The sequence below is a fragment of the Myxine glutinosa genome, chromosome 1 (assembly GCF_964187855.1).
Source record: "Myxine glutinosa chromosome 1, kmMyxGlut1.1, whole genome shotgun sequence".
In the NCBI taxonomy this organism is placed as follows: domain Eukaryota; kingdom Metazoa; phylum Chordata; class Myxini; order Myxiniformes; family Myxinidae; genus Myxine; species Myxine glutinosa.
The window spans coordinates 199,208,556-199,223,257 of record NC_136261.1 but is presented as its reverse complement, the minus strand read 5'-3'; the positions used below and the strand labels follow the sequence as shown (position 1 = coordinate 199,223,257).

Below are 14,702 nucleotides of genomic sequence, written 5' to 3'. Positions count from 1 at the left end.
ACAGGATTAAATAATTAAATTGATATATACTGAAACGCAAAAGAAACTTACCACCTTTGAAACCTTTAAATATCAACAATAACACTGCGTGTCGTAAATGTGTGAACTTATTTGTGGACAATAGTGTCCTCACTGTCAGACAAAACGGTCACGGATGGTCACTTGAACCTTCAATGGTCACTTCATAGCACAGCTGTTGAACAGCCGTTTTGACTGTCAGTGATTAGCCAAGGGGTACGGCATGATTTTAATGAGCTGCACGTGATGTCTTGATATTGGCTTTAAAAAGGCCAGTGCAAAATGGGCATTTCAATCAACATGCCACGATTGTCAAGGGATCAACGGCAGCGTGCCCTGGGCATGCTGCAAGGCGGACTGAGCTACCGTGAGGTGGCACGTCGCCTTGGCTGTTCACACGAGACGATATCGGCCCTGGTGGACAGAGACACCCTCCACAACTCTGCAGATGACAGACCTCGATCAGGGAGGCCAAGAGTCACCACTGCAAGGCAGGACAGGCCCAGGGCACGCTGCCGTTGATCCCTTGACAATCGTGGCATGTTGATTGAAATGCCCATTTTGCACTGGCCTTTTTAAAGCCAATATCAAGACATCACGTGCAGCTCATTAAAATCATCCCGTACCCCTTGGCTAATCACTGACAGTCAAAACGGCTGTTCAACAGCTGTGCTATGAAGTGACCATTGAAGGTTCAAGTGACCATCCGTGACCGTTTTGTCTGACAGTGAGGACACTATTGTCCACAAATAAGTTCACACATTTACTACACGCAGTGTTATTGTTGATATTTAAAGGTTTCAAAGGTGGTAAGTTTCTTTTGCGTTTCAGTATATGTGGGAAAATTATCAATCCCACATACAGTGCATTCAGAAAGTATTCAGACCCGTTCACTTTTTTCACATTTTGTTATGTTGCAGCCTCATGCTGAAATCGTTTAAATTCATTTTTTCCCTCATCAATCTACACTCAATACCCCATAATGACAAAGAGAAAACAGGATTTTAGAAAGTTTTGCAAATTTATTAAAAAGAAAAAAACTGAAATATCACATTTACATAAGTATTCAAACCCTTTGCTATGACACTTGAAATTTAGATCAGGTGCCTCCCATTTCTCTTGATCATCTTTGAGATGTTTCTACACCTTGATTGGAGTCCACCTGTGGTAAATTCAATTGATTGGACCGGATTTGGAAAGGCACACGCCTGTCTAAAAAAGGTCTCACAGCTGACAATGCATATCAGAGCAAAAACCAAGCCATGAGGTCGAAGGAACTGCCTGCAGAGCTCAGAGACAGGATTGTGTCGAGGCACAGATCTGGGGAAGCCTACAAAAAAATCTCTGCTGCATTGAAGGTTCCCAAGAGCACAGTGGCCTCCATAATCCTTAAATTGAAGAAGTTTTGAACAACCAGGTCTCTTCCTAGAGCTGGCCGCCCGGCCAACCTGAGCAATCGGGGGAGAAGGGCCTTGGTAAGAGAGGTGACCAAGAACCCGATGGTCACTCTGGCTGAGCTCCAGATATCCTGTGTGGAGATGGGAGAAACTTCCAGAAGGACAACCATCACTGCAACACTCCACCGATCTGGGCTTTATGGCAGAGTGGTCAGACGGAAGCCTCTCCTCAGTGAAAGACACATGAAAGCCCGCTTGGAGTTTGCAAAAAAGCACCTGAAGGACGCTCAGACTGTGAGAAACAAGATTCTGTGGTCTGATGAAACCGAGATTGAACTGTTTGGCTTCCGTCTGGCCACTCTGCCATAAAGCCCAGATCGGTGGAGTGTTGCAGTGATGGTTGTCCTTCTGGAAGTTTCTCCCATCTCCACACAGGATCTCTGGAGCTCAGCCAGAGTGACCATCGGGTTCTTGGTCACCTCTCTTACCAAGGCCCTTCTCCCCCGATTGCTCAGGTTGGCCGGGCGGCCAGCTCTAGGAAGAGACCTGGTTGTTCAAAACTTCTTCAATTTAAGGACTATGGAGGCCACTGTGCTCTTGGGAACCTTCAATGCAGTAGAGATTTTTTTTTTGTAGGCTTCCCCAGTTCTGTGCCTCGACACAATCCTGTCTATGAGCTCTGCAGGCAGTTCCTTCGACCTCATGGTTTGGTTATTGCTCTGATATGCATTGTCAGTTGTGAGACCTTATATAGACAGGTGTGTGCCTTTCCAAAGCATATCCAATCAATTGAATTTACGACAGGTGGACTCCAATCAAAGTGTAGAAACATCTCAAAGATGATCAAAAAAAATGGGAGGCACCTGAGCTAAATTTAAAGTGTCATAGTAAAGGGTATGAATACTTCTGTCAATGTGATATTTCAGTTTTTTCTTTTTAATAAATTTTCAAAACTTTCTAAAATCCCGTTTTCTCTTTGTCCTAATGGGGTATTGCATGTAGATTGATGAGTGAAAAAATGAATTTAAACGATTTCAGCATGAGGCTGCAACATAACAAAATGTGAAAAAGTAAAGGGGTCTGAATACTTTCTGAATGCACTGCATGTGGGAAAATTATCAATCCCACATATATTGATATATATCAATATATGATGAATATTTTAAAATCCCACATATACTGTATCAATGCCCAGACTGGTCTGGGCATGTAATTGTCCCACATATATCAATTTAATTATTTGATCCTGTTCATTCATCTAATTAATGTAATCTAGTGATGGTTGCAGTACAATCAATGTTGCAGTTCGAGCTGACTCTCATTGGAACAATTTATAAAGATGATCAACGAGAAAAGCCACATATCCTACAAAATAAATGCCTCCCTCATAGCTATTGTTTTGTTCTTTCCACTTCCAATATTATGTAACTTACATTTTCTAAACAATTATATACCATTTCCTTCACATTTCACACATTCTCATCACAATGGTGACTGAATCGCATTGACCTCATTAACAGGCACTGAGTCACTTTTATGTTACTTATATAACAATCTAGTGATGGGATTGTTTGAACCCAAACAACGTTATTGAAAATGTCATTCTTTGTAAAGCACTTGGAGATTTTATTTTTAATGAAGTGATTTTAATGCTGCCCACGAAGGTGGCCGGAGGCATTATTAGTCCCCTACCAGTGTACACCGGAGGGGACTATTGTATAGGTTTGCACGCCGTCCCTCCATCTGTCCGTCCGTCACGCAAAGAACAGTTTTCCGGACTTTTTTTCTAAACTCTTAATGCTAATGATTTCAAACTTGGCACATGGTTTCCTCATGATAAGTTACAGATCAAGTTCGAACTTCACGACGTTTCGATCATTTCTGACAAAGTTATGGCACTTTGAACTTTGGGAATTTCCCCAACAGTTTTTTGACGACAGACTGCCGGTAGGTGACGTGTATTGCAGCGCAATACTCAGAATGCTTGTTTTTATAAAGTTTTTATGTTCTTTTACAATGAACTTCGATGCAGGTGCAGGCCATTACGCCCATCGAAGCCTGCACTATTATTGCCAACTTTTGATCGTCAGTGCTTTATCCTTTTAAATACTGAGCATCAAGCAATGAAGCAGCAGATACCAATAAAAAGCAATCTTTGGTATGACTCAGCCAGGGGTCGAAACTCCGACCTCCCAGACTCAAAGCAGACACTCTAACAATTACGGCAATGAGTCTGGTTCAAAATATATATTCATTGATTGGTGTTTATTCCTGTATTCTATAGTAGTATCAAAATTAAGTTTTGACAAATAGTGACCGATTTGAATATTGTGTTTTCACTGAATGTGTACAGGTCTCAGCCAGCCTGATCAAATTCATGTCGAGCCAAATCAAGATACTGGTGATCTAACGGTGACATGGCAAAGGGTATTTGTACCAGGTATGTGTATGCTCCAGGGTGGGCTGTCATAAAATGTTTCAAATCCTTCAGCGAAAAGAAAATGGTGGAGCTAGATTTGATTGAGGTATTGCCTGGGATTTCAATATCCAAGATTAATAATTAGTCAAATCATAAGGCTTAAACTCCAACCCATCTAGCACGGTCTCTATAACCCCCCAGAAAGTTTACTTTATTGTACCCACAGGTATCACTGGGTACAGGGTTCGTGGGGTGCCCTTGCCTGGCCAGCATGGAGAGACAGAGGAGGTGTTCGTAAGACCAGACAAGACCTCCATATCTCTAAACAAACTAACACCCGGTGTCGAGTACAAGATCAGTGTCTCTGCTGTTAAAGACAATAAAGAAGGTCTTCCTGCTACGACCATCATTAAAACAGGTGAGGAATATCATATACGTTTCTTCTGTAAGTGTGAGCATTGAATTATGACAAATAAATATGTGTAGATCTTAAATATGTATGACTATATGTGTACATATGTTTATTGGGATCTTCTACATAGTGTATGCATGGAAGGGGGAGGGAGTGATGCACTATTTCACATATTTTAGTAAATTCTTAGAGCGCAAGAGAGTAAAGGGATGGTATAGAGGTTTGTATATATTTACACGTATTTTGACATCTAATATATGTCAATATAGTTTTGATGTGTCATCTAAATGTGAGTCGAAGAAGTTGACATGACACAGGGATGAGTGCTACCGCTGGCGCTGTGTAGCGTCCACTGGGCACGTGCTGGTGCGCCAGGAATGTAAAAAGCCTTCACTTGAAGAAAAATGATGCATTGGTTAGCCAAGAGACATTTGGAATGTTAATGATGCATTGGTTAGCCAAGAGACATTTGGAATGTTAATGATGCATTGGTTAGCCAAGAGACATTTGGAATGTTAATGATGCATTGGTTAGCCAATAGACATTTGGAATGTTAATGATGCATTGGTTAGCCAAGAGACATTTGGAATGTTAATGATGCATTGGTTAGCCAAGAGACATTTGGAATGTTAATGATGCATTGGTTAGCCAAGAGACATTTGGAATGTTAATGATGCATTGGTTAGCCAAGAGACATTTGGAATGTTAATGATGCATTGGTTAGCCAAGAGACATTTGGAATGTTAATGATGCATTGGTTAGCCAATAGACATTTGGAATGTTAATGATGCATTGGTTAGCCAAGAGACATTTGGAATGTTAATGATGCATTGGTTAGCCAAGAGACATTTGGAATGTTAATGATGCATTGGTTAGCCAAGAGACATTTGGAATGTTAATGATGCATTGGTTAGCCAAGAGACATTTGGAATGTTAATGATGCATTGGTTAGCCAAGAGACATTTGGAATGTTAATGATGCATTGGTTAGCCAAGAGACATTTGGAATGTTAATGATGCATTGGTTAGCCAAGAGACATTTGGAATGTTAATGATGCATTGGTTAGCCAAGAGACATTTGGAATGTTAATGATGCATTGGTTAGCCAAGAGACATTTGGAATGTTAATGATGCATTGGTTAGCCAATAGACATTTGGAATGTTAATGATGCATTGGTTAGCCAAGAGACATTTGGAATGTTAATGATGCATTGGTTAGCCAAGAGACATTTGGAATGTTAATGATGCATTGGTTAGCCAAGAGACATTTGGAATGTTAATGATGCATTGGTTAGCCAAGAGACATTTGGAATGTTAATGATGCATTGGTTAGCCAAGAGACATTTGGAATGTTAATGATGCATTGGTTAGCCAAGAGACATTTGGAATGTTAATGATGCATTGGTTAGCCAAGAGACATTTGGAATGTTAATGATGCATTGGTTAGCCAAGAGACATTTGGAATGTTAATGATGCATTGGTTAGCCAAGAGACATTTGGAATGTTAATGATGCATTGGTTAGCCAAGAGACATTTGGAATGTTAATGATGCATTGGTTAGCCAAGAGACATTTGGAATGTTAATGATGCATTGGTTAGCCAAGAGACATTTGGAATGTTGCACTAAGCTTGCCAATAAAAAAAGCCTTGCATGAGCAATCCATGAGAGTTATGTTATGACATCACTATTTGGCTTGTACTCCAACAATGTACCAATATTTTACGTATCTCCTTGCTTTCAGATCTTGAACAACCTAAAGATCTCAATGTGGAGACTATATTGGATACAGGGGCCCTGATGGTGACTTGGCAGAATGTCACTTTTCCAGGTGATCATCTAACCCATAAGGATCAGGATATTCTTTCATCGCTGTTGTTAAAAGTTGCTGAAGCTCTTTGTTAATCAAATCACATTAACAAACAACTATATTCATATATTTTTGGTTCACGAGTTATCAAACAGAGAGACCACTATATTCGTCATGGGTGTGTGTCTGTCTGTCTGTCTGTCTGTGTGTCTGTCTGTCTGTCTGTCTGTCCGCAGCATAACTACCCGATGATATCATCCGATCTTGATGCAACTTGGGTGGGAGGTTGATATCATGATCGAGTTGTGTCCTGCCTAGAGTGGGCGTATTGCGCCCATTGTGGGCGGAGCAATGCCCGAAAAAGATGTCTTTTTTGGGGGGTAATCGATTTCAAGCTACATCTTCTCCGAGGGAGTTGGTGGAATCTGACGGGGGTTTCGGTATTTGGTTAGACCAATGTCATGTGTCTAACCCCATGGAGCTCAATTTTTCATTTTCGTCACAAGGTCACAAAATTTAGAAAAGTCGATTTTTGATGGTTTTATTACATTGTTCGCTTCCTGATAGGGTGAAATGTCGTACATGATCTTATATCTCACATACATCATGAAATACAAGTTTTCCAACAAATTTCAGAATCTTCGACCTTTGACCTTTGAAGGTCACAAAGGTCAAAGTTTCAAAGTTGTCGGAATCCAACCGAATTTTCGGTATTGTGTAGCTAACTAACCTCATAACTGATTATACCATATTTTCTATCTCATTTCAAGGTCAGTAACCTTCGTTTTGACATTTCCGGGCCTGGCCTGTCCGGGCCTGTTTCGGTTATAGTCCGTCCTTTGTCATTGAATACCGCTCGCTTGTGAACCATCGTCGTCTCCTGACTTGTTGCTCTCTATTTCTCGATTATGATAAATTAATACAATAACTTTCTATGTCAGTTTTCCCTGCTATAACAAGGGAGAGTTACAACCTTACCAAAAATGTTGTGATATTCTCATAAAGTGTTTAGCATTTTCAAAATATATGAGATTTTTCATTCAGCATCTTCAACTTATTTTTGAATTGGCAGGGGTGACCGGTTACCGGGTACGTGGAGTACCCCTACCAGGCCAACGTGGAGTAACAGAGGAGAGGTTGGTGGGACCAAAGCAAACCTTCTCAGTGCTGGAAAGACTCACTCCTGGTGTAGAGTACAGGATTAATGTCTCCGCTGTTGCAGCTGATACAGATGGCCCACCAGCAACTACTGTAGTTAGTCCAGGTCAGAAATAAATATGGCATGATTTCAAAATTGACACCAGAAAAAACTTTGTTTTAACTTTGTTCAACACATTTTGAGGCCATTTCAAGTGTGAGGTGTTGGTGATGTATTGTGACTTCTGTATTCTTGCAGACCTGGCACAGCCCAAGTATATTGATGTTAAGATAAACCCAGACACTGGAAAGCTAACGGTGATGTGGGAGAGGGTCTCCTCACGAGGTAGGTTAAGATGTGTTGTTAACTTTTGACTTCTGAAAGCACACATTTTTAACGTAACTGATATGCTTTGAGGTCTAACATAATGAGACATAAACATTAGTAACCTGGTCATCAAACATTGAAATTAAACTTTCAAGATGCAAGTACAAAATTTTTTTTTTTCAATCGACTTTTGTTTAATTTTTATTTTTTGAAGGATCAATTTTATTTTTTATTCAGCCTGCTCTCACGAGCATTGTGGTACAACAAGTTTCAATCACAGAATGAATCATTGTACACCATTTCTTGAAAAAAAAAATTTTGTATACAGAATCGAGGCTCGTGTAAGAGGTAACACATTTAACATGAAAACATGCACAGACACATAAAACATGCAATGAAGGGAGCGGGAGACAGGAGAGGGGAGAGAGAGGGAAGCACACAAGCACAACAACAGAAGAGAACAGGGACGTCGGTAGATCTGTGGAAGGGGGAGGGCTGGGGGAGGAGGGAGGGGTACACGGTCCAAAGCAGACGAACACTTACAGGAATTACAGGAAAGAAGTTGGAGATTGAAAGAGGTGGATTTGGGGTGTTTTAACGGGGGTAAAAAACATCAAGGTTTTGGATGGGGGAAGATAAGAGATGGTGGTGAACAGCTGTTTCAAAGACCTGGAGGGAGGAGAGGAATTGAAGAGAGTGTGGGAGTTTGTTCCAGAGGTGGGAGAAAAGAGGAATGAAAGAGTGAAGGTGAGCAGAGAGTCTTGATTTTGGCAGTTTCACAAGAAGAAGGTTGCTGGCAGATCTTTTGCGACCTGAAGGAATATTTCGGGGACAGAGCACAGAGAGAGCTGGGGGAGCAAGGCCGGAGATGAGTCTGTAGAAGACAGAAAGACCACCTACCTGCCTGTGGTGAGAGAGAGAAAGGCCCTCAGAATCAGCTTCATCACGGGAGATTCCAATGATTCTGAAAGCTTTGGTTTCAACAGCGTGAAGTCGAGCTAGGTGTGAGGTAGGAGCACCAGCCCAGAGGGGAGAGCAGTATTCCATTGAGCTGCGGATGAAAGCCTTGTATGTGGTGAGGAGCTCAGGTGTGCCAAGGAAGGACTTCGCACGATGGAGGATGCCCAGTCGGCGACTGGCTTTGGAGGCCATCTTGGAAATGTGGTTTTCCCAGGAAAGATCATGGCAGATAGTGAGACCCAAAAGCTTGAGTGACAGAACTTATTGGAGAGGATTGTTCAGAAAGTAGATGGGAGGGTTTCCCAGTTGGTCTTTTCGGAGAGACAAAGTGAGAGTGTGAGATTTGTCAGGATTGAAAGACATGTTCCACTTGTTTGACCAGTTTGTGATTTTGTCCAGGTCTGCAGAGAGTGAAGTAGCTGCTGCCTGCCGATCTGAGGGTTGAGATATGGAGCAGCAGAGAGTGGAGTCATCAGCAAAGAGATAGAGAGGATTTTCCAGAGAGTCGGAGAGATCATTGATGAAGACCAGAAAAAGCACAGGGCCCAGAACACTGCCTTGGGGAACTCCAGCCTGAACAGGAAGGGGAGATGAGAGAATTCCATTCAGGGCCACACGTTGACTGCGACCAGAAAGGAAGTCTGAAAGCCATGCGTGGAGGTTTCATTTCTCCATTTATTTCGTATATTGACAGGAGAGATGGAGAAAAAGCTTTTTAATAAGAAAAAAAAATACTCTTGGGTTTGTATGTGGTCTGTTAAGGCCTGTTAAGAGTTCATGTGAAGATTTTTTTTCACAAAAATTGTCCAAACAGGAAAGGGAAAACAGGTCAACAGAGAGATAAGGAGATGAAGAAGGGAAGACAGTATCAGGACAAGAATGTGTCGATGCCGCAGAGCATGAGGAAGGGTGTTGTAGGAGAAAGGGGAGACAATATCTTACCAGGTATAGTAAGGTTTAGAGGTGGAAACATGTGACATGATATGAGGTGCCACTGATAGCAGACCTGGAGGCCTGAGAAAAGAGCAGAATACAACAGACTCAGGAAGAGTTCAATATGTGTGAGAAGAAGGGCTTTGGGGGGGGGGGGGGGGGGTGTAGTGTTTTTTTTAAAGGAGGTGGGAGGAGCACGAGAAGAAGAGAGCCATTAAGAGACCTCAAGGCCACTAACCTGCCGACTGTGAGCTGGAGAGGCAGGCCCTGACACTCGGATTCTTTTAATGAGATGCCAATTCCACAAATTGTGAGAGGAGTGTGAGTGGTTGGGGGATGGAAAGAAGTAGCTCTAGTCTGGAGTTGGCAGCCATATTCCATGGGACTTCAGATGAAGGCCATGTACAAAATTGAATAACAAGCTAAAGTTCAGGCTTTTCATATTTGTATTTGACAATTTCCATGACCTACATTAGTAATTATTTGTATAATTAAAATTATATTAATATTTGATGACAATTGGCCTTTTTGTGAACCATTTAAAGCAATATATTCCTTTAGAACTTAATTTTGTTTCATTTCTCTCTTCTTTTCTAATACGTATAGAAGTGACAGGGTACAAGGTACTAGCAGTGCCCCTTTCTGGCCAGCATGGAGAGAATGAGGATCAGTTTGTACGACCAGACCAAACCTATGCGGTTCTTGACAAACTCAGCCCAGGAGTAGAATACAGGATCAGTGTCTCAGCTGTGACAGATGGCAGAAATGGCCGCCCCGCCACAACAATTGCGAGAACAGGTACGTTTGCTTTTTACCATTTGAATTTGACATGATGAGCATTAAACAACAGAAATAACTTTGCATGAGGTTTTTATCATGATAAAATATGCAAATTGTTGCCTGTCTTTTTGTCTAACAGTGATACATTCGGTTGATACTTATCCAATATCAACCAAATTTGCCAAGGGGACTGACTGTGTCACACAACGGAGGATGTAATGACATAATTTGGCCTTCTCCCTAAGGGGGTTTTCCACCTTGAGCGAACTTCATGTTAAGATGCATAATATCTTATTTTGGTGTTTTGTGGGGCAAACCTACCGGAGGAGAAAATATTGGACCCACCAACCACAGTGTTTAGTCAATTCTGTCCAACATATGATTACCTTCTTAATATAAATAAATATATTTGGCGGAAACCCAACGTCGTTGAGGCATTGAATGCTTATTGCGTCCCCCACAGACTAACAGATCCGAGCTGTCGCAACTTGCTAGGCCTCTAGATAGGCCGCGAGCTATGCTGCAATGATCTTTAGCTAATAAAGGTGCTTCAACGAGTCTTTTCGCATGAATGATTTATTCCGTTGCCTGTCCGATTTTTCTACCCATCAGATTATATGTGAACTGTACATGGATTGTTTATAAGTTATAAATTGGGGCCTCATATGTGATTTCTCCTGACCATGGCCTCAAGTGTAATGTGCAATATTGCCACCATAAACCTTACGGAACAATTGTGACAATTATTCAATGCATAACGCCATTCCTTACAGTCACTAGCATTGTTTAATACTCGCCTGAGGGAAATTTGGACAAAATTGGAGATACGTGCACATGGGCTTGTATAGACTAAGGGTCAGTGGTCCGCACACCTACCGGAAGTTAAAAAAAACAATTATAACTGCTAGTTATCCAGTTCCGCCAAGGCGTGGCCAACTTCTAGTGACATTAATGATCAGATTTCTCCAAACATTCCCATCCTGCACTGCTTTCCGAAGCTTTGGCAGACAGCTTGGTTGCAAGCTTTACCCCATGTATACAGCACATACAAGGTTGGCCTCTTTCTCTTCTTCCCTCAACCATATGCAGGTTGACTTCTCCAGACTTTCGTTTTCTGCACGCATGATGTGTCCAACCAAAATATGACAGTTTCTGTTTTGGCATCAGTGCTTCAAATATAAATGGTGGTCTAATTTATTCAAGCACTGATGTGTTTGTTCTTCTGCAGTCCATGGAATTTGTAACATTATTCTCGAACACCACATTTCAAAACTGTCAATCTTCTTTCTTCCTTTCTTTTTCACTGTCTACGACTCACATCCAAACATTGAAACTGGAAATGCCAGATCATTCACCAGTCTCCTCTTGGTTTGTATAATCACATATTTGTCTTTCCAACTCCCCAACCCTAACTGTCTATTAATTTCTCCTTTGCATTATCCACTCACTTCAATGAGTTCAATCTTAGAACCCAAGAAGAAGAAACTTTCCTCTATTTCCACATGATCATCTCCCAATCTAAACTCATTGATATTCTCGAGTAACAATATTTTAAATGAAGACCATCTTTTTCACTTTCCTTTTTCACTGTCTGCAGCAGTGTAATCAAGTCCTCTTTGCTTTCTGAGAACAGAGTGGTGTCATCAGCATACCTAAGGTTGTTGGTACATTTCCTCCAATCCTAACTCCAGCCTCTGTGTCATCCAATTTAGATTTTTCATCATTACGACAACCACAAATTAATCAGTCAATTCCGTTTGATTAGAATAGCATAAGGATAATGGCATACTCACAATATTAATAATAATAATATTAACATGGGGGCTGCCCCTGGAGGTGCGCACACTCCCGTCTAAGCTGCCTAGCCTGAGTTTGAATCTCTGCCCAGGCAAAAACTGTCATTGCGGTCTTTCACAGGCAGGGTGATTCATTCATATGTGTGCTGCCCCTCAGATGGATGTTATAGTGACATCCTGTCTTCTGGAATTAATTGGTGGACATTAAAGATCCAACGGTGTCCTTTGCAAAGAGTAGGCGACCTATCACCTGCACCAAGGCCAAAATCGAAATTCCTGTCCTCACCTTAGTTAAACATCGCCTGGCCAGCTGGTTCGTAAAATACTTGAGCCATGCTTCTCCCAAAAAAACTCAGTCATGACAATCGGAGATAAAATATTCATGTTATGATCGAATATGTTGTTTTTTGTTACTTAGGTCACAAATCGAAAAAAAGTAGGTCAAGGATACTAGTCAAATAACTTGTGCACAACTTCAATGCTGGTACACTATTATGATGCAAGAACATCTTGGAAGACCAAGTGGTCTTTGAGATTCCGCATTGGTCAAATTAAGTGATTATAAAAAAAACACTTTTGTTTTTCACACCTTGACCTTTGCATTTCAGCATTTGACCTTGACTACATTATTTTTTCCCTGACCGCCCTTTGACCCTGACTTTTAACTCAGAGGAATATGATGTAAATGAAATGTAAATACACTTTACTCTAGGCTATTTAGACAGGGCAAGTTTATTCCGATCAGATAAACCTTACTCGAGTTGTGGTGAAAAATGTTAAAATGTCTATAATTGGTTCATGACCTTAAAATTGAGGTCAAGGTCAAATCAAATAAAATTATGTCAACCCTGCATAGTTTTTATTCCCATTATTGTTGCAATGTTTCATTCTGAAAGTCCCAACCAGCTCTGAGATACAGCCCAGAAATTTCAGAAATTGGAAGTGCAGGAAGAAAAGGAAAACAAAACCTAAATGGTTGTATGGTACACTTAGAAAATCTGGGAAAACTTTAAGAAACTCTGGGGTACCATTAGAATTGGGTACGCTTATTGTAGAAACAAACCCTACAATAGCTATAAGCCTCTCCCTATCCAATAGTGTGAGGCTTAATAATAATAATAATAATAATAATAATATGAGCACACCACTGTGGTCCGCATGAGCGCACATGCACATAGACATGCCCACCCCTCTCCCCTTTGCTGCTATCCTCATTAGGGAGCGGGTGTTTCTCGTCTCTTGAAATATGTATGCCTTGAGAAATCGTACAATACGAATGAATGAATGATGTCGCTGAGTAGATTCAGATGCTTGTCACTGTTGCTGAGTTGCATCTAGAGATGTGATGACATTGTAATAACAATTTGACGAGCCTCGCAATGATGTAGATTGTTTAGGAGCATATATTAAATGTGTCTTCACTTTTCGCAGGCATTCCTCAGCCTGAAGACCTCCTCGTGGAAGCCATAGTGAATACTAATGCCATCATGGTGACGTGGCAAGAGGTCAATATCCCAGGGGGTAAGCAACAACAACAACAACAACATGCATTTTAAGGCCATTTTCCCTGCTAGAGCGGGGGTTAGCCTTGCGGTCCCCATGACAATCTTCTCCATCTTGCCCTATTTTCTGCATCTCTCCTTGTTAACCCCCTTGCCCGCATTTCTTCTTCCACCATCTTTGGCCAAGTCTTTCTCGGTCTTCCCCGTCCTCTACTTCCTTCTACATTCATTTCCATCACTCTTCTCAACCAGTCAACTTTCATCCTTCCTCTCTTATCCCAGGGGGTAAGCGATGAAATTTATTTTGCATCTGGCTGCTTGTAGTCGATCTGCATATGCAATGCATAAATTAGCTCTTTCACGAGCCTCGATGTTGTATACAAAAAAAAATAAAAAATAAATCAATTTAGGATCATCTTATTTTTCTTATTTCGTTTGGGATCATCAAATTAAGCATATTTTTCTCTCTTCGTCTTTCCTTTTTTTCTTTCCTTTCCTTTTTTGCTGAAGGCATGATGCATCATCCATCCATCAGTCCGTCCATCCATACATAAACACTTGCCACTTCTCTGAAACTGCTGGTGGAATTGTGCCCAAACTTGGCTAAAATGATCTCTTTGGTATGGTAGAACTCAAGTTTGTTCATGGCTGGCATCCTCCCCCCTCCACCTAAACGCAGGTCATTAGGTTTAAAGGTCGATCAATTTTGGCTGCCATTTTGGATTACAGTAAAACATTTGACAATCTTTTCTCAAACCACAAAACCAATCGATGTGAATCTTTTGAATTTGTGATCAACTCCCGGTGTGTACCCCGGTTTAGAATAGGTACACCGTATCCCTGCGCATCGTAAGAGGCGACTAAGGGTTGGCGTCAAGAAGGGCATCCGGCCATAAAAACATTGCCTCAAACAGGGAACCATGATTGTCATGGGGCCCGCAAGGCTAACCCCCACCCTAGCGGGGAAAATGGCCTTAAAAACGATCATTCATATTCATTTCATTTGCCCAAGGGAAATGTAGTTTGTTCACAATTACATCATCAGTCACATAGCATGCAGCCATATTAGATCATTCGCCATGTTGGAACCACAAAAGGGATTTCAAACAAACTTGGCAAAAGTTTAGATTGTAATAGAAAGATTGATTCGATTTTGGGTTAAATAGGTCAAAGGTCATCTACCCTTTGAAAATAATTTTGCAGACCATAACTT

At 41.2% G+C, this 14,702-nt stretch overlaps 1 protein-coding gene across 7 annotated transcripts in view; it reads left to right on the top strand.

Annotated features, from left to right (window-relative positions):
- LOC137433592 (uncharacterized) overlaps positions 1 to 14,702 on the top strand; it is a 377,223-nt gene that overhangs the window by 229,864 nt on the left and 132,657 nt on the right. For all 7 annotated transcript variants that reach the window (XM_078782386.1, XM_078782378.1, XM_078782406.1 and 4 more), the window contains 7 exons: positions 3,769 to 3,855; positions 4,061 to 4,252; positions 5,988 to 6,074; positions 7,126 to 7,317; positions 7,450 to 7,536; positions 10,018 to 10,209; positions 13,419 to 13,508. In XM_078782386.1, the coding sequence (XP_078638512.1) occupies positions 3,769 to 3,855; positions 4,061 to 4,252; positions 5,988 to 6,074; positions 7,126 to 7,317; positions 7,450 to 7,536; positions 10,018 to 10,209; positions 13,419 to 13,508 (927 nt within the window). The remainder of the gene's footprint in view (positions 1 to 3,768; positions 3,856 to 4,060; positions 4,253 to 5,987; positions 6,075 to 7,125; positions 7,318 to 7,449; positions 7,537 to 10,017; positions 10,210 to 13,418; positions 13,509 to 14,702) is intronic.